Raw genomic sequence first — 18,828 nt, forward strand, 5'->3', positions numbered from 1 at the left:
CTTGGATAATCTTTCTTTTGAATGTTGTTGGCCACCTCTCCAGCAACCTGCCTGATACATCCTCACCAAACATCAGTACAAAATCCTGTTCGATCTGTAACAGGAAGAGAATAGAGAATTATATCTGCTATCTACGAAATATTAAAGTGTTTTTACATTGTCAAAGTAATGACAAATATTCACCAAGCCTTTGATATCTTTGAAACGTGGAAAAACAGACAGTATGTTGCTTGACAGCAGGAGGTCAAGGACCATGCTGTGTCGATAAACAAATGTCAACTTCATCTTCTTCTTGACTGTCTTCATCAGCTGAATGTTTCATCAGAGCGATTGTATTCTTGCACTCATCCTCACTCAGCACCTTCTCTGTAACAAACTGCAACTCTCGTCTGACAGTTGGTCCACCACACTGGTCTTCACTCGATGATCCATCTCCTGGTGCTAGACAATATGAAATACAACTTTATCAAAACTAATAACAACATTTAATAACCATTATTAATAAAGAACCACAATGTGGAACTGTATTATGCATTTCCACTGAATTATAAATGTTACCTCCAGATGATAATCGCCTCCCTTTAGCGGTGCATCTCTGTATGGCTTTAATCCTCCAGGCCAAGTACCCAGTGCCATTCTCGCCATCATAATAATGTTCCTTGGAGAGTGACATGTACAGACACTGATAAATGAATGAACAAAATAAGTTATGTAACAATGAACAGTTGATAAGGACATACATTTTAGCAGGATTTAAAATGTTTAAACGTGATTTTGGTTGTATAAGTTATTACTATGAGCTACTTACATTTTTTGAGTACGGGCCACTGAGGTAAGGGAAAAAGGTTACAATTCCTCTGGCATGCTTCCTGTAGACAGTAATTTCTTATAGTCAGTGCTCTTCATCGAACAAAATGTGAATATTAAAACAGTCCCATAAATACCAGTAAAACAGCCTTGCATTGTTATTTCTTACACTGTATGTTACTTTTTCAGTGTAACAAGGTGTTTCAGCCCTTTGGCTGTAGTTTTTAAGCCCTGTACTAAATGAGTATTTCACCTACATGAAATATATTCCTCAATACAAAACTAAAATAATTACTAGTACTTTTACCGTTTGTCTGATCTAACTTAGCACTAGGGAGTCAGTATTTTGTTCATCTTTAGTTTAACATACTGAATAGTCTGCTAACCAAAATGGAAAAAGGTAACTTGTGTCAATACCATCATTAGTTAACATCAAGTTAACTCACTACAAATACAAACACTGTCATCTTAAGTTCAAACTAATAAAAGAAAACATTACAAACTGAATCCTGGATATTTTGGATGCTTTATCAAGTTTATACTGCCTGCTGGTTGTAATAACTGTAACTGTAAAATCGCTAAAGACAGCGGAATTGAAATAAGACAATAACCTTACTGAAAACGACCTCTATAGATAGGTATCCAAAAAGAAGTGAAAGATGTAACATTAGTGTAAAATTTTAATTAGTTAATGCTTGCCTTACATAATTTAAAATGTAACAATAATGTTTAAGTGCCCGTGCACCAATGTTAGCCAAAATGCTAGTTAGCTAGCTAATGTTAATATGTAGCTCCCAACACATAGAGGGTTTAATTTAATGGAATTTCAAACATGCTAGAACACAACACAATCACCACTACACACTGAAATACATTAACAATCCTTACAGTCTTAGCCAACACTAATTAACAACCTTACGTTAGCATACAGACAGTGTCACATTTGCTTCAGGTACAAAATGAAATATATAATAAACATGGACAAAAGGAATGTAACCTTATTTTAACATGCTACTTGTGTTTAAAATGTCAAATTGTTGGTTTAATAAGTGAATATGAACAACTTACCGTGTAACTGATGTGAAGAAAATGGCGCCGTGAAAAATCCTCTCAGTTTGAAAAGGAGTCTGTGGTGGGAGGAGCTTTCTAGAGTAACATTGACACTGCGTCTTTTAACTCCGCGAATTATCACCCACACTGGGAGGCGTTTTGCTCCAGCTGTCGTTATAATGACTCTATTAGAGTAAATACACTTTAACACTGCTGATTTAACACTGGGAAATTTACTGTGTACTAGAGGACTTGTGCACTGTGTGCGTTAGGTCCTTTGTAACAGTGACCCATGCTGCAAAGTGCATAGGCACCTATAATTTCTTATGTCAATAAGTAGAGAAAACTATGAGGAATTTATTGATATGTAGAATTCAGTTAAGCTGAACTGAATCTTCTCAAGCTAAACTACTCAGACTATAATAAAACTAAAATAATCAAAGAAAAACAAAAAATAAGGAGGATGCTTCAGAGCTGTTCGGTCTGGGGGAATGATGGGGCTGATGTAGACGGAGGAGATGAATGAAAAAATAGAGAGGACCACAATGGGAGGGAAAGCATTTGTTATTTATTTGTTCTTTAACAGTAGTTTTTTTTTTTTAAACCATTCAAATGTGTTTTTTAAGTGTCTACATTTGACATACAGCATATTTTATTTTAATAGAAATAAAAAGCTAATGGAAGAATAGTTGATATCAATATACCCCAGGAAATTATTGAAGTTATTATTGAATTGGCAATGCTGGTACAGATAACAATGAAATAGTGTTGGTTGCTCTTTCATATTGTGACTGAGGGACCAATTACTATTTCAAAGTGATATGTTTTATTTCAGCTGCTTTATATTGAAAATTAACGACAAAGAACCAAGACTGTCAATTTGGACCTTGGTTCATCTTGAGCTCAGCCTTACATGCAGAGCATATATTGCTGATTGAACTAATGTTTTTCATAAGAATAAGAATTGAATATGAAAAAAGTTAAATACCATTTCTCCTGTCAGTATAGCCCTGCGACAGACTGTCGATTTGTCCAGCTTGTGCCTTCCCTCTTGCCCTGTGGCAGCAGAGACAGACTCCAGCTCATGCAACCCTGAATTTCATACAAGCTGAACTTTGTCATTAAGAATTTGTGAACATCCAAACCTGCTCGGGTCTCCAATTAACAAGATTCTTAGTAATAATGAGCATTTGCAAAAATAAAAATTATTTTGTAACATTAATAATAATAATAATAATAGGAAAAAGCAGAAAAAGCACACCTGAGTGTTACTGTAAGTTCAAGGTTCTGTTCACAGTGGATTTGTCTTTGTTAAAAATCTAGTTCTATTATTTAGAAACTTTCTTGTTTTTATTGCAGGTCTCTTTGTGTTCCTCGGCACACTGCTCCTAGCCAATGCTTCCATTGATGCATCTCGTATCCTGCATTCACGACTTCTTAACAACATCCTGCGAGTTCCTATGGTTTTCTTTGACACCACACCTATTGGAAGAGTGATCAACCGCTTTGCCAAAGTAGGGTCTTGTGGTTCAGTTTTTAAGGATTCTTTTCATAGTTTTCAATATTTATTTTATCTTCTTGTGGCTTGTATGATTACAAATACAAACTAGAACTAGTTTTTAATGTCATTTCTAAAATAACAGTGCTAAAAATTAAAAAACTAAACATTAAATTTAACGTTAAAAAAGCATTTGTGTTTGCTGCATGTTGTATATCCACTTGTATTATTTAATTTCCCCCAATTTTTTTCAATACAACCCTAAATATTCTTAAAATTGTTCTTTCTTTACATCTTTCTTTAAAAAGCCTTTTGTTAAGGTTCAATGCAGGGGACTCAAACGCAGGACTCCTGAATCAGCTGAACACAAGGATTTATTTACAGAGTTCACCAAGTGTATATACAGGGAGTGCAGGGCAGTGCTATATATAACATTGTGAGGGACGGGGCTCCGGGGAAATCCGAGGGGGGAATCACTCGCTCTCCAACTCTCCACATACACGACTGCAGTTCCTTTCTTCACACTTGACACACAGATTCACACGGGAAAGGTAATCCAGGGGGTCTGTAGACGAGGAAACAGGAATGAGTACGATATTCACAAAAGACACTTGACTTATCTTGAGCTGTAGCTTGACTCTCACTGACGCGTTGTAGACAACGATCCAGCGACGACCAGCAGTCACCTTCTGGCTTAAATGCCGTTCACCTTGATGGGCATCAGGTGTGTTCGTTTCCGTGGGCGTGGACCGAGGGCGTGAACCCACAATGAGTTCCGCCCCGGCAACAGAGAGGAGGAGAGAGAGAGAGCGCGAGAGAGAGAAAAGGAAGAAAAGGCCGATCAGCGTCTCGCCGATCCCCCAGGCCGTGACACCTTTCTTCTCAAGTGCCTCCTCAACTATACAGTTCAATTTTATTTACCTAGTGCTGACACACAATAACAGTCGTTAAAGGTACATTATATTGCAAAGATAATATAATAATATTCTAAAGATGTTGTATTATAAAGATAATATTGTAAAGATTGTAAAGATTGTAAAGATCCTACAATAATAGAGAAAAAAACTATGATGATGACTCCCTATGAGTCGGTACTTGGCGACAGTTGGAATGAAAAACATCCTTTTAACAGGAAGAAACTTCTGGCAGAACTAGACTCAGAGACGCCATCTGCCTGGACCATTTGTGGGTGAAAGAAGGGTCTTAATGGACTAATGATTAATTATTGAATTATTAAGTCTTTAGAGTGGCTGAAAGACTGAATTCTTTGGAACAGCTGTAATCTTTGTAATAACTCAAAACTTTAAAAGTGTTTAGTCACTGATGAACATCCATGACTTATCACTGACATTTTCTCCAATATCCTGACTTTAGCTTTTATAATACTTGACTTCATTCTTCTAGTATTATTTATGCTTATTATTTTGCTAGTTATGCAATTTTTATGTTTTTATATGTGTATTATAAATAAAATTGACCTTTGACTTTAATAAATACTAACTCTCCAAATATTATCCTAAAGGACATTTTTACCATAGATGAGGCCATTCCTATTTCCTTGCGCGTCTTCCTTCAGTGTCTGCTGGGTGTACTGGGGACAATATTTGTAATCTGCCTGGCAACTCCTTTCTTTGCCATAGTTATCATTCCTCTGGCCCTGATCTACTTCTTCGTACAGGTAAGCTAAACAAGGTAAAAAAGCTACCCGAACTAACTAACTTATAGTATGAAATCAACATTGATTTTGTTTTGTCTTCCTCTCTACACCCAGCGCTTTTATATTGCCACTTCAAGACAGCTGCGCCGGCTGGACTCGGTGTCTCGCTCACCGATATACTCTCACTTTGGTGAGACAGTGTCCGGCCTGTCAGTGATAAGAGCCTACAAGCATCAAGACAGGTTTCTTAAACACAATGAAGTAACTATAGATGAAAACCTCAAAAGTATCTACCTGCGGATCGTGTCTGACAGGTCAGACATTGAACAGTGTACCTGCAAACACAGAGAAGCATGTGATGCTAAATGATGAGGCCCTAAAATTTGTTTGTGTGCATGTTTGTGGGGTTTGTTTTCTTGACAGATGGCTGGCCATACGTCTGGAGTTTGTTGGAAACCTGGTGGTGTTTTTTGCTGCTCTGTTTGCTGTCATTTCCAGAGATTCTATTGACAGTAATGTGGTTGGCCTATCTGTATCATATGCCCTTAATGTCAGTCACAAATACACTCAGAATTTATCCCTATTTCATCAGTGTTTATATATGCGGTAATACTAAAATGCAGGAATAATGTAAACACAGACCTCTCTCCTGTTGGGGTTCTGCAGGTAACGGAGACCCTCAACTGGCTGGTGAGGATGACCTCAGAGTTGGAGACCAATATTGTAGCTGTGGAGAGAGTGAATGAATACACTCAGCTTAAGAACGAGGCATGTAGAAATACTTTGTGAGCAAGACATTATTTATCCATCCATCCATTCTCTTTAGTTTATCTGGGTCACAGGGATGCTGGAGCCTATCCCAGCTACCATAGGGTGTGTGGGTGCTAACTACCAAGCTGCCATACGACATCATTTATATTTTGGTTGGATCAAAATCTACTGTTTTCTTAAATAGGACATGAATTTTAAGATTTCTACAGGCTGTGGGTTTATTGTAACTCTGACAGTTCAACAGGAATCTAATAAGCTTGGGTGCGACATCAACTGCAATGTTTGCTCACTGTACAATGACAATACTTTTATTCCCAGCTGCTGTTTCTCCACTGTTTCTTAACATACTACCGATAATTGTTCAGATAACTGTCAAACAAACAAGATTTTGATGCAACAATTTCATTTTATGTTTCACTGACATTTGATTTCACATGTTTGTTTATTCATAATGGCAGCAGAGCTGCGCTGATTAGCACGTCCCATCATGAGACATTCATACTAAATTTAGTCTGATTTAGAATACAGAATAACATTGCACATGTACACTGGACCTTAGTTGTTAATCTTAGTTGCATATTTTAATTTGAGCTATTTAATTTTTTACCAAGCGTGACATGCTTTTAAGTTTTTTTTCTTCTTTATTTTAATGGTGTATGCATGCATGTCTGTATATATGGTGTCTGTATAATTTTGTTTCCTATCTATCTTGGTTTGAATATTAATGCACGATATATTCAAGAGCTATCTTAGCTCAATTTGATAACTTTTGTACTTTATTACACGTGTCTGCTTTTGTTTTTTCGGTACAGGCTGACTGGGTAACTGACACTCGACCTCCACAGATGTGGCCAGAGGCAGGAAGAGTGCAATTTGAGAACTTCAAAGTCCGTTACAGACCTGAATTGGATTTAGTGCTGCATGGAATCACTTGTGACATTGACAGCACTGAGAAGGTGTGTGTGTGTGTGAGCGTGAGACATTCTATTGTTTGTTTGTTTTTTAATGTTTTATAGACCAATCTATTAATCAATTACTCAAGAAAGATGCCACAGATCAGTTTGTGTTGACAGTAATTACATATAATTAAACTGTAAAAATAATGTAAACTATCAGTTTTTCTTTTAATTTATACATTATGTGTATTACTGTATATTATAATCAGCTGTGATATGTAAACATGTAACTAGTCTAGCCCCGGAATATTCAGCATTGCTATCAATACATCCATCCATCTTCTTGCGTTTATCCGGGACCGATTCGTGGGGGCAGCAGCCTAAGCAAAGAAGCCCAGACCTCCCTCTACCCAGCCACCTCCTCTAGCTTATCCAAGGGAGCACCAAGGCGTTCCCAGGCCAGCCAAGAGATATAATCTCTCCAGTGTTTCCTGGTTCTTTGCTTTCCTGCTGAGGACCGTGGCCTCAGATTTGGAGATGCTGATTTTCATTCCCACCGCTTCACACTGGGCTGCGAACCGTTCCAGTGCGAGCTGGAGGCCATTACCCGATGAAGCCAACAGAACCACATCATCCGCAAAAAGCAGAGATGAGATTCTGAGACCACCCAAGTGAAAGCCTTCCGTCACTTGGCTATGCCTAAAAATTCTATCCATAAAAATTCTGAACAGAAGAACAGCCCTGGCAGAGCCCATCACCAAACAAGAACGAGCCTGACATTGCCGGCTATGCGGACCAAGCTCTTGCAATGGTTGTATAAGGATTGAATGGCCCGTAGCAATGGGCCATTCAATCCAGGAGTATGGGTGCTCCCATACTCCTGGAGCACCCCCCACAGGACACTCCAAGGGACATGGTCGAATGCCTTCTCCACGTCCACAAAACACATGTAGACTGGTTGGGCAAACTCCCATGCACACTCAAGTGTCCTTGAGAGGGTAAAGAGCTGGTCCAGTGTTCCACAACCAGGATGAAAACCACATGGTTCCTCCTGTTTTCAACGTTCGACTAACGGACAGACCCTTCTTTCCAGCACCCTGGTATAGACTTTCCCAGGGAGGCTGAGGAGTGTGATCCCCCTGTAGTTCTTAAAAATGGGAACCATCTACCAATCCAGAGGTACCGCCCCTGATCTCCACGCAACATTGTAGAGGTGTGTCAACCAGGACAGCCCTACAACATCTAGAGCCTTCAGGAACTCAGGGCATACCTCATCCACCCCAGGGGCTCTGCCACCAAGAAGTTGTTTAACTGCCTCAGTGACCTCGCCCCAGAGATTGGCAGGTCATCCCCTTCGTCTCCAGATAGGACTCCTTCTTCAGCTTGGTGGCTCCCTTCACCTCTGGTGTCTGCCATTTGGTTCGGGGGTTACCACCACGACAGGCACCAACCACCCTGTGGCCGCAGCTCATTGCAGCAGCTTCAGCAATGGAGGTGCTGAACATGGTCCATTTGGACTCAATGTCCTGAAGCTCTGCTGGAGGTGTGTGTTGAAGATCTCGCAGACTGGGGCCTCTGCTAGGCATTCCCAGCACACCCTCACTATACATTTAGGTGCACCAGGCCTGTCCAGCGTCCTCCTCTGCCACCTGATCCAACTCACCATCAGGTGGTGATCAGCTGACAGCTCAGCCCCTCTCTTTATCCAAGTGTCCAGAACATATGGCCGCAGGTCTGGTGATACAATTACAAAATCAATCATCAACCTGTGGCCTAGAGCATCCTGGTGCTACGTGCACTTATGGACACTCTTATATTCGAACATGGTGTTCTTTATGGCCAAACTGTGGTTTGCACAGAAGTCCATCAACAAAACACCGCTCGGGTTCAGATCCGGGAGGCCGTTCCTCCCAGTCACTCCCCTCCAGGTCTCCCTGTCATTCCCCACGTGTGCACTGAAGTCTCCCAGTAGGACAACAGAGTCCCCAATGGATTAGGGTAAGATCAAACGCTGACAACTTTGAAATATTGGCGTCAAAGTAAAAATGAGTAAAGACTCATGGCAACAACATAAATCATGGAATTACTACAAATACTGCTATTTGTAGTAATTCCATGACTATAAGCACTATAAAATATCTGCTGCCTCTGAAAAATGTTGCTTCTTTCTGTAACATTACTGAAATAACTAAGATCTTTTACAAACTAAGTACAGACTGAGTATATTTGCTTATTATTGCATTGTTTATTGCTATACTGTTAAATACAATTTATATCCAGAAAGAAAAATGTGTAGTTTTTTTTTTTTTTCAAATATGCGCCAGCTGTTATTTTGATCTTATGTGTTTTCTCTCACTGCATTCAGATCGGTATTGTTGGTCGCACAGGAGCTGGGAAATCAAGTCTTACCAACTGCCTGTTTAGAATTATTGAAGCTGCTGAAGGTCGCATCCTCATTGATGATGTCGATATCTCTACAATAGGCCTGCATGACCTGAGAAACAGACTCACAATTATACCACAGGTATACACATAAATATAAACAATAACCTTGTCAAAGAATTTGATATTTCTAAAAAGTACACTGATATTTGTAATCCCGTCTGCACAGGATCCCGTTTTGTTCTCGGGGTCACTGAGGATGAACCTGGATCCATTTGACAAGTTCAGTGATGAGGAGATTTGGAGAGTGCTGGAGCTCTCTCATCTAAAGAGCTATGTATCAGGACTGCAGGAAGGATTACAGCATGAAGTGGCAGAGGGGGGAGAAAACCTCAGGTGGGTAATAAAATTACCAATACGGCCTCTGGGTATAAGGTATATAGGTATAGGTTTTGTACAGTTCGTTATTCTAAACCTTATGTAATGTTCTGCAAAACATACATAAACCTTAATTTTATTTGAACACATGAGTGTCATTTGTGGTTTACTTTTTTCTTTTGCAAAAAACCCTCTTAAGATATCAATGCTTTAATACGATCTTCCCAGTGTTGGGCAGAGGCAGCTGCTGTGTCTGGCTCGAGCACTCCTGAGAAAGTCACGTATCCTAATTCTGGATGAAGCCACGGCAGCTGTTGACCTGGAGACAGACAACCTGATTCAGAACACCATCCGCAAAGAGTTCTCAGACTGCACAGTCCTTACCATCGCCCACCGCCTGCACAGTATCATGGACAGCTCTAGGTGAGTTATAGCTTTTCCTTAACATTTTTGGATGACATTTTGGAATTCATGACAATGTTTTTCTAACATGAAGCATAAATTTGGTCTTCTTTTGCTGCTGGCTCAGTGAATTTTGGTCGGAGATTGACGAAACATGTAGTTTCAGTATCTATGACCTGTTACAGAGCATCAACTTTTCTTTAATATCAGGTGTGTTTCCAGAATCACTAAAAACTGCTGTAATAAAACCTATACTGAAAAAGGACAATCTTGACAAGACACAAATGAATAACTACAGGCCGATCTCAAATCTCCCATTTTTAAGCAAGATCATTGAAAAAGTTTCTCAACAGCTCAATTACTTCTTAAAACAGAATAACTGCTATGATGCCTTCCAGTCAGGTTTTAGACAGAACCACAGCACTGAAACCGCTCTGACCAAAGTGTTTAATGACATATGTCTGAACACAGACAGTGGAACAATGTCAGTCTTAGTTTTACTGGATCTCAGTGCAGCATTTGATACAGTTGACCACAACATATTACTCAAACGACTGGAGAACTGGGCAGGTCTTTCAGGAACTGTACTAAACTGGTTCAAAGCATACTTAGAAAACAGGAAATACTTTGTATCAATAGGTAACTTCACATCTGAGCAGACAAGCATCACATGTGGAGTTCCCCAAGGTTCCATCTTGGGACCCCTTCTGTTTAACATTTACATGCTCCCACTGGCACAGATTATAAAGAACAACAAAATAAACTATCATAGCTACGCAGATGACACACAAATACATATCACAATGTCACCAGGAGACTGAGGCCCTGTACAGGCTCTTGGTCAATGCATTGAGGAAATTAATGACTGGTTGTGCCACAATTTTCTCCAGCTAAACAAAAATAAAACTGAGGTAATAGTCTTTGGTGCCAAAGAAAAACGATTACAGGTCACCAGAGAACTTCAATCTATACACCTAAAAACCACAAACCAGGCGAAAAATTTGGGTGTAGTGATGGATGCAGACCTAAACTTAGAAAAACACATTAAGACAATAACAAAATCAGCTTACTATCACCTCAAGAATATTTCAAGGATAAAAGATCTGATGTCTCAACAGGACCTGGAAAAACTAGTCCATGCATTCATCTTTAGTAGGCTTGATTACTGTAACAGCATCTTTACAGGTCTACCTAAAAAATCAGTCAGACAACTACAGCTCATTCAGAACTCTGCTGCTAGAGTCCTCACTAAGACCAAAAAAGTCAACCACATCAGTCCAGCTCTGAGGTCTTTACACTGGCTGCCTGTCCGTCAGAGGATAGACTTTAAAGTTCTGATGCTGGTCTATAAAGCTCTGAATGGTTTAGGACCAAAATACATCAGTGACCTCCTGACCCAGTATGAACCTTCCAGATCCCGCAGGTCAACTGGATCCGGTCTGTTATCAGTCCCCAGAGTCAGAACCAGACACGGAGAAGCTGCATTCAGCTTTTATGCTCCTTATATCTGGAACAAACTCCCAGAAAGCCTCAGATCAGCTGAAACACTCAGTTTATTTAAATCCAGGTTGAAGACTCACCTGTTCTCAGCTGCATTTGAATAAAGCACCAAATCCACACTCAAGTTTAAATTTCAAAACCTACTTTTTAACTACTGATTTATCTACTGTTCTGATTTTATCTACTGTTTTGATATTTGATTTTATATACTGTTTGTTTGTTTGCTTGTTTTAATCAATTTTAAATCATGCTTTTTATTTGTTTTTGTTTTTAATGTCTCTGTAAAGCACTTTGAATCACCTTGTTGTTGAATTGTGCTATATAAATAAACATGCCTTGCCTTGTCTTGCCTTGCCTTGCCTATGAGATATCGGCTTTCAGCACCCGACAGCATGTACATGTACGTGCCGTCGGATCTCGCTTTGTGTTTACATCTTTTTGTGGAATCCATTTACCCTTTGCTCTTTAATCATTTGCTGGTTTAGCTGTATGGCGATTGCTGAAATAGTTTTGTTAGCTTTAAGCTGGCGTTTCTGGAAAATACATTTATATCAAAAAACAGATTTCAGAATTTACTGAATCGATATTGCATTACTCAAATTAAAATCGATTTGAATCAGGAAATCGATTTTATTTAAATCCACCCCTAATCATACATGAGAGTAATATTTGACCAAATGATCTAGACCAAGGGGTACTGACTCTCTGTTTTCCATTAGTAGTTTTAGCACTTGGACTTTACCTTAACCTAAACTTACTTTACCTTATATTTTGGCTAAGATGTTGAGCTGACTATCTGATACTGTGCATTTGTAGGTCTTCTGTGTGTTCTTTTTATTACTTAGATTATTTTTCTTTCCATTTCTGTTCTGTTTTGGTTTTTACTTTGGTGTTTCAGCAGTTAACGTAACAAAAGTTCCAAATGTGTGAGGTCAAAGTTAGCCTTACATATACACATTTGTCAAGATGTTACATCCCTAGTAACTTCACTTGGATTCAATGAATCTTTAAATGGATATCTGCTAGAAACAACTACTAGTACAACAGATTGGTCCTGACCTCAACCTTGTAATAAAAGGCAGCACTATTTGTGTAACCCTTTAAACTTTGATTCCTTAGAATAATGAGCGTACCCTTTCCCTCCAGTGTCTGTTTGTATCTCCCCTGAGTTAACTGTTCACAGAGACAGCACAAATATTTACACATCAGTTTTCACTTTTGAGCTGGGGCTGCCGAAGCCACACAGTATGGACATTTCTCAGTGGGCTACTATTAATGCCTGTGCTTCTTTCCAACAGGGTAATGGTGCTTGATGCTGGAAAAATACTGGAATTTGATTCGCCGAGCAACCTGCTTGAAAAAGAAGGCCATTTCTACGCCATGGCAAAGGATGCTGGGATAACATTAGAAAGCAACACACATTTATAATCTCTACTTATACTGTTTTTTTAGGGAAGATTTAGGGCCACAATTTTTTGTGTATGTGTTTTATTTGTAGGTTACATTGTGAAGACCGGATTTTGGAAACATATTGTAAATGTAACGTATTTTATGTGTGAAAAATAAAATTTCTTTCTGAATTCATGCTTAACTGACTTTTTTTGATACACTTTTATCAGTTTATGTGTGTGCACTTATTTGTATTTCTGTATGACAGCAACGTGCAAACATCTCGCCTGTGTAAGATCAGGTGCCCACATACATCTGCATGAAATATCCAGGAACTAAAAAATCAAATAATAAAGTCAATTAATACTGATTAGGCCACTGCATCCAATAAAATTGTGTTTGGAATGGATAAAGCAGGCTAATATTAAGCTTCTGGAATGGTCTTCCCAACCCTAACCTCAACCCTATTGAAAATTTGTGGATTACACTTAAAAAAAACCGAGCAGATATTGGAAGTTTACACACCTACATTCTCGCCTGAAAGATAAGAGTAATATTAAAAGTTAGTAGCGGGCGCCATTGTTGGAAACTGGAATTTGCTGGGCCGCTCTATGAAATCTGGGATGTAGTGGGCCATAAAGGATACACCCGACCCATCCTTCAAATTCGGGGAAAAGGAGGACCTCTTTGTCGGCTGCATTCGGAGGTGTCTACGAATGTGGACAGCCTTCGTCGCGTCGTTGTGACGTAATCAGCCTACAAATGCAGCCTCAGGAGGATGCAGCCTTTGAATTTGGACACCAGGGCCGTGCAGAGACGTTTATAGGGGCGGGTGCTCAAAGCTAAAAAGGGGCACATTGAACCAGGCTGAATAACAACAACACACATTCATCAAGAATCTAATATGGGATCGCATCATACTATATCACTGTTGTGAGGCAAAGCAAACGTAGCCTATGTTTTACCTGATGGGTACAATGTTGCTGTTGAGGGGTTGCTGCTGCTCCTGCTGCTGATAGTGCTGGAGGGCAGGGCTGTGTTGATCTGAGACTGTAGACATTAAAAAGTCCATAGGAGAGATGGTAGCTGATTAAACAAGTGTCATGAGATAATAACAAAATGCAAAGATTGGTGACAGTGCTTGGAACCATAAGGCGACAAAAAACTGAGAAATAAACATGGCTCTGCCTGTGAATCACTCTTTGCCTCTCTTCCTCCTTCCATCCCCTCATCTCATCTATCACTCTCCACTTGCTGTCCATCTGAGAACAAGGCACAACTTGCTATTGCAATAAACTATTCTTTAATTATCTACACTTAACAACTCTTACACTTAATCTATAATAAAATGATGACAGAAAAATGTTATAGAAGCAAAACATTTCAGTTGTGCTTATTATTATTTTATACTGGAATACCTCTCCAACAACTGGTACATGTGTTAATGTTACCTGTGCTCTTTGTAATCCAGCTGCTGAGGGATCCACTGCCTTTAGTAGCCTCACACAGCTCCTACTGTTTCCTCCTCATGTCCTTACCAACCATGTCTGGACAATGTTATATTATGAGTAATAATTCAAAATCCATATACATAAAACACACACATGCATGTACACACAGTGACATTTTAGACCTTCTTCAGAATACTGTATATACTGTGGGCACAAGTTTCCATCATGGTGCTGATCCAGAATCCTTCCCTTATTATTTATTACTAGAGCTACAATAATAAAGCAATGAGGGGAAAAAAGTAATAAATTTATAATAATGTATTTATGATGATTCCATTTGTTTCACTATCCACTCTGTACAGGGAGAACGCTTATTACATTTTTAAACTGTAGAGATACAATAATTTTGCTGCTGTAAAATCAGCATTTTGTCTTATTTAAAATATAAATCTAATATAATCTGTTTCTTAATGTATGTTCTTTAAAATACAGCGTGTTTTTTAAATATTATAATTATAATAATCTATTATTATGTGGACATGCATATTAGATCGTTTTAAGTGAAATATAATCCCTCCAGAAAGGCAGGAAAAGCCCTGTAACTTACTTTAAAACTAAATATGTTCCCTAAAACGGTGACAGAGCTACAGACCCATGACAGCCTTACCCAGTGAGCCAGCAGCTATGACCAGCACTACTTGTGCAGTTAATAAAAGGACAGGTAAAGTTTTTCTCGCTTTTGCACACACAGCACGCTCATTTGTTTCAGTTCGTCAGTTGCCACAAGACAGCTTACCAACTTGTACGTAATAAGCTAATACTCCTATGTGCTGTAGACTACAGTGTGCGCTGTACACCTACTTACTGGTTTTGTCGCATCAGTCTGTGTCTCTGAGTTAATTTGTGTTTCTCCTACAGCTCCGGACCGCAAAAATGCGCGTGCTCTTTGTGAGCTCGTTTCGGCTCGTAACCAGCGCGTTCTGCCGTCAAGGGCGATCATTGGTTAATGGTGATCATGTGACTGATGCAAGCGGATCCTTTTATTTAGCAAAATGTGATTAATAGTTAAATATTATTGTTGAGGGGCACAGACAGGACTCCACACGCACACACACATTTAAAAAAAAAAAATAATTAAAATTTAAAAAAATTGCCTCAACAAAGGGCACTTTGGGCACCCATCAGGAAAGGGGCGGGTGCTCAAGCCCCTTCCGCCCCCCCCTCTGCACGTGCCTGTTGGACACCCCCATATAGTAGTCGTGGTAAACCAATCACATGACCACTTCAAGGTGACAAAGCAACAAGGTGCTATATACCAGTTTTTAAATTGTGTTGATACGCCACGTAAAACCAGAGTCATGATAAACAAGATATACACCGTGTTTTTTTCTGGATACTTTCATTATGTTTACTGCCTAAGTACAGCGCTACCCAGCTCTCTCTGCTTATGACAAAAAACTAAAAAAACAAAACAAGAAACAAAACACCCCCCCCCCATTCGTGTTGGTGGAAAAATGTGCAGTGTCGACCAATCAAAAAGTGATATGGCAACATGACATTTGGATGTTTAGGAAGTGGGGGAAGTTTTATGAGTGACGGTGAGAGAGAGAGAGAGAGAGAGAAAGAAAGAGAGACAGAGAGCGTGATTTTTGAGATGTGAGATTTGTGGCGTTTAGCTGTGTTTGGAGTGTGTAGTTAGTGTGTTGTCTTGTGTAGTTAGTGTGTAGTGTTGTGGATAGTTTTGTGTTGTGTGTCAGAACAATGAGGCGACTGCTGTCTCCAGGTAGAAAACAGGAGGAGTGATACATCTCCTGTTGTCAGACCTGCAGGTATCAGGGTTGTGATGTTCTCCTTTATAGTGGACAGAAATTATTTTTTGGCGTCTTATTTAATGCAGAACACCTGATTGTTATGGAAATAGTTTGAAATGTTTTTGGTTTTTTTCAAAAAAAAAAAAAGATAAAAAGTAAATAGCTGCAAAAAAAACTTTGTTTGCAAAACTTGTGCATATGATTTTAAAATTCACAATTTATATTTGTATTTAAAGTTATGAAATGTGATTCATTAAAGATGTTTGTGGTTGTTACAGTAAAAAATAACTTTTTCTACTTGGATTTTCTGTTTTGTCTGATTTTAGATCAATTGTGTTAATACAGTATGTCAAAATGAAAACATAACTGTAAATTCAGACATGTGAAGTTGTGCTGAAAAGAATGATACCAAACAAGGCAAAGTAAATAGTTTTTAAAGTTGAAATGTAGAGGTAAATTAAAAGTTATCAAAAACAGCCAATTATACTCTGGACCCCAGAGGGATAAACTTTTTTTTTTTTTTTAAGTAACGCAGTAGCTACTTTTCCTAGTAATTAATTACTTTTAGAATCTTGTAACTCAGATACTAACTCAGTTACTTTTTAAAAGAAGTAAGTAGTAACTATGATTAACTACTTTTTCAAAGTAACTTGCCCTACACTGCATATTCATGATGAGTTTATGTATATTTTTGACCACAACTGTATATGTACTTATGACAAAGTGCAACGAGAGTACTTTTCTTATTTTAAAGTCAGACAACAATCATTTATCAAAACCTTACTGGTTTAAAATATTTATGTAGAAAATAACAGGAAAAGGGATCTAATGACCTCACTCCCTCCCCATCCCTAAATGCTCCCTCCCCTTCCCCTTTTCAGTAGGTTTTCCCCTTAACACAGTTAAAAGTGCATGGTAAGACTTATGCAAGTCCTTCACTTTGTTTTCCTCTCTCTGGAGCTTATTTGCGCAAATTACAAAGCTTGATTCTATAAATGATTTTGCTGTATCGGTTTAATGTTCTCACTGACTCACTAGAAGAGCTTTAGTGTACTGTTTGTAGAAACCGGGCACAGATTCAAAATGTTGTATTCTCTATGCTAATACAGCACATCTCTGTGTCATTTCTCTGTAGAGGGAATAAGCAACTTTTTTTTCTGCTTAAAAAACCTCACGGATCAAAGTCCCTTACAGCCACATCCTACAATTGTCAGTGAAGTGTGGGTGGACAGAGGAGAAAACAGCAGTATCTGAGTCAAACACGGCAGTAGTGGGGCAGAGGGTGAGAGGCGTCGGCTTGTCTGGTCAGCTGAGGTTGACTGAAGCTATCACTGTAAAGCATGTGTGCGGCAGCTCTGGAGGAGTACTGTGGGTCCAGTTTTTGGGTGAGTTAAACAGACAGAAACACTGAAGAATTAACGTAAATTCAAACAAACATATAATTAATATCATACAAAGTAAATAGTGTGGAACGTATGTTGAGAATGACAGCAAATAGACATAATAACACCTTATAATACCATGTCATGAACATGGTATTATAAGGGACATGGTTGCTTGTTATGCTTTGGAGTAATAAAAGCTTTAGGAAAAGTGAAGCTGATTAAAAGGCAGTAAAAATAAAAGATGTACTTGTAAAAAGCTGTTCATGTTATTGTGTCAGCCCGTTCAACACAGATTGGACAAACAGGAAGGTCATGGTTTCTATTTGTCACAGCAACTATGAAAGTCATCAAATGCAGAAAAGAAGATGATTAACGTTCTGGTTTCAGAAAGTTAATCAGTTGCACTTTTAAGACAACTTTCTGGTTGCCTTAGAAGGGCAGCAGGACTTTGTTAAGCATGTGTGTTTGTTTGTATGTGTCCTTCAGAATGCTTCATATCTGAAGCGACCAGACCCAGACCTCCCACTATGTGTGGAAAAGACAGTTCTTGTATGGATCCCCCTTTGTTTCCTGTGGCTCTGTGCCCCATGGCACCTGCTGGCTTTCTGTCAGAGCACAGAAGTAAACACACAACCACTGTCCAAGCTCTACATCTGCAAACAGGTAAGAAATACTATCTAATAAAGACATCTTCATAAAAAAAAATTTTTGTTTCAGTTTATAGCTTAGGTAGGTGTGTTCTAGTTTCAAATGTTTAACTGTATACTGTTAAAAATATGTTTTACTGTAAAGTTTTACAGAAAAAACAGAATTTCTGTTATTTTTAAATACATAAAATATGAATCAAATTAGAGTAAAATAACAGTAAAAGATGACAAAATGACATTAAAACTAGTTTCTGTACTTTTACATGGATTTGTTGTCAGTTAACACATTTGTTGTGTTTTGATGGAAGCATTTGTTGCGCATTCTTTTTATCTTGGGTACAAGAGGGACGTAGTCTGAATCCAAGTTTCGAATCATTTATTGCCTCAAGCAGTTCAAACCATAAGCATGTACATGGATCTCTTTCATTCAGAAAACCACTGTCTGCAAGCAGTTAGCTGTAACCAATTTCCTGAAAGAGAGTGACCTACACTTAACATTACAAAGAATTATATATGAAATTGAGTTTTTAATTGGTCAAAACTGTTGGGGAGAGGCCGTGGTTTACACTTGGCTTTCCCTCGTTGGCCCACAGGCTGGTCGCAGCCTTCTGGCACTCCGCTTTCCTCCGGTCAGGCGAGGACACATCTGGGGTGGTAACCTGCCTCTCCTATTTCTGTATAAGAGCTTTTAGCCTAGCCTCATGTCACGGTGGTCACGGTGGTATGTGAGATGCATACTTATTCCGGTCTTTGTTATAGTTCACTATACTGCAGCCAAAACCATAAAAATGCATATAAAGTAAG

General features: G+C 38.8%; 2 protein-coding genes and 2 long non-coding RNA genes across 5 annotated transcripts in view; 2 read left to right on the top strand and 2 right to left on the bottom strand.

Moving 5' to 3' along the window:
* The window catches only part of LOC116319653 (canalicular multispecific organic anion transporter 1-like), a 33,587-nt gene extending 20,666 nt beyond the window's left edge, over positions 1 to 12,921 (top strand). Inside the window, exons 23-32 of the mRNA XM_039621454.1 lie at positions 3,217 to 3,371; positions 4,878 to 5,033; positions 5,127 to 5,326; positions 5,436 to 5,562; positions 5,679 to 5,780; positions 6,596 to 6,739; positions 9,045 to 9,203; positions 9,291 to 9,457; positions 9,668 to 9,862; positions 12,640 to 12,921. Of these exons, the coding sequence (XP_039477388.1) occupies positions 3,217 to 3,371; positions 4,878 to 5,033; positions 5,127 to 5,326; positions 5,436 to 5,562; positions 5,679 to 5,780; positions 6,596 to 6,739; positions 9,045 to 9,203; positions 9,291 to 9,457; positions 9,668 to 9,862; positions 12,640 to 12,769 (1,535 nt within the window). The 3' untranslated portion in view covers positions 12,770 to 12,921. The remainder of the gene's footprint in view (positions 1 to 3,216; positions 3,372 to 4,877; positions 5,034 to 5,126; positions 5,327 to 5,435; positions 5,563 to 5,678; positions 5,781 to 6,595; positions 6,740 to 9,044; positions 9,204 to 9,290; positions 9,458 to 9,667; positions 9,863 to 12,639) is intronic.
* Positions 3 to 715, bottom strand: LOC120443250. Its single transcript, XR_005615280.1, has 3 exons — positions 559 to 715; positions 184 to 441; positions 3 to 94 (listed from the first exon to the last, which is right to left on the bottom strand). It is a non-coding gene; the product is annotated as an uncharacterized LOC120443250 (long non-coding RNA).
* Positions 3,712 to 5,736, bottom strand: LOC120443247. The gene is made up of 2 exons (XR_005615275.1): positions 5,655 to 5,736; positions 3,712 to 4,064 (listed from the first exon to the last, which is right to left on the bottom strand). It is a non-coding gene; the product is annotated as an uncharacterized LOC120443247 (long non-coding RNA).
* Positions 12,922 to 17,126: 4,205 nt separating the features above from the next.
* The window catches only part of LOC116316358 (canalicular multispecific organic anion transporter 1-like), a 37,389-nt gene continuing 35,687 nt past the window's right edge, over positions 17,127 to 18,828 (top strand). Inside the window, exons 1-2 of one of the 2 annotated variants that reach the window (XM_039621457.1) lie at positions 17,127 to 17,377; positions 17,864 to 18,040. In XM_039621457.1, coding sequence (XP_039477391.1) covers positions 17,333 to 17,377; positions 17,864 to 18,040 — 222 coding nt within the window. In that variant the 5' untranslated portion in view covers positions 17,127 to 17,332. The remainder of the gene's footprint in view (positions 17,378 to 17,863; positions 18,041 to 18,828) is intronic. The other variant, XM_039621456.1, reaches the window with a different exon arrangement.

This window comes from Oreochromis aureus, linkage group 13 (genome assembly GCF_013358895.1).
Source record: "Oreochromis aureus strain Israel breed Guangdong linkage group 13, ZZ_aureus, whole genome shotgun sequence".
Lineage (NCBI taxonomy): Eukaryota > Metazoa > Chordata > Actinopteri > Cichliformes > Cichlidae > Oreochromis > Oreochromis aureus.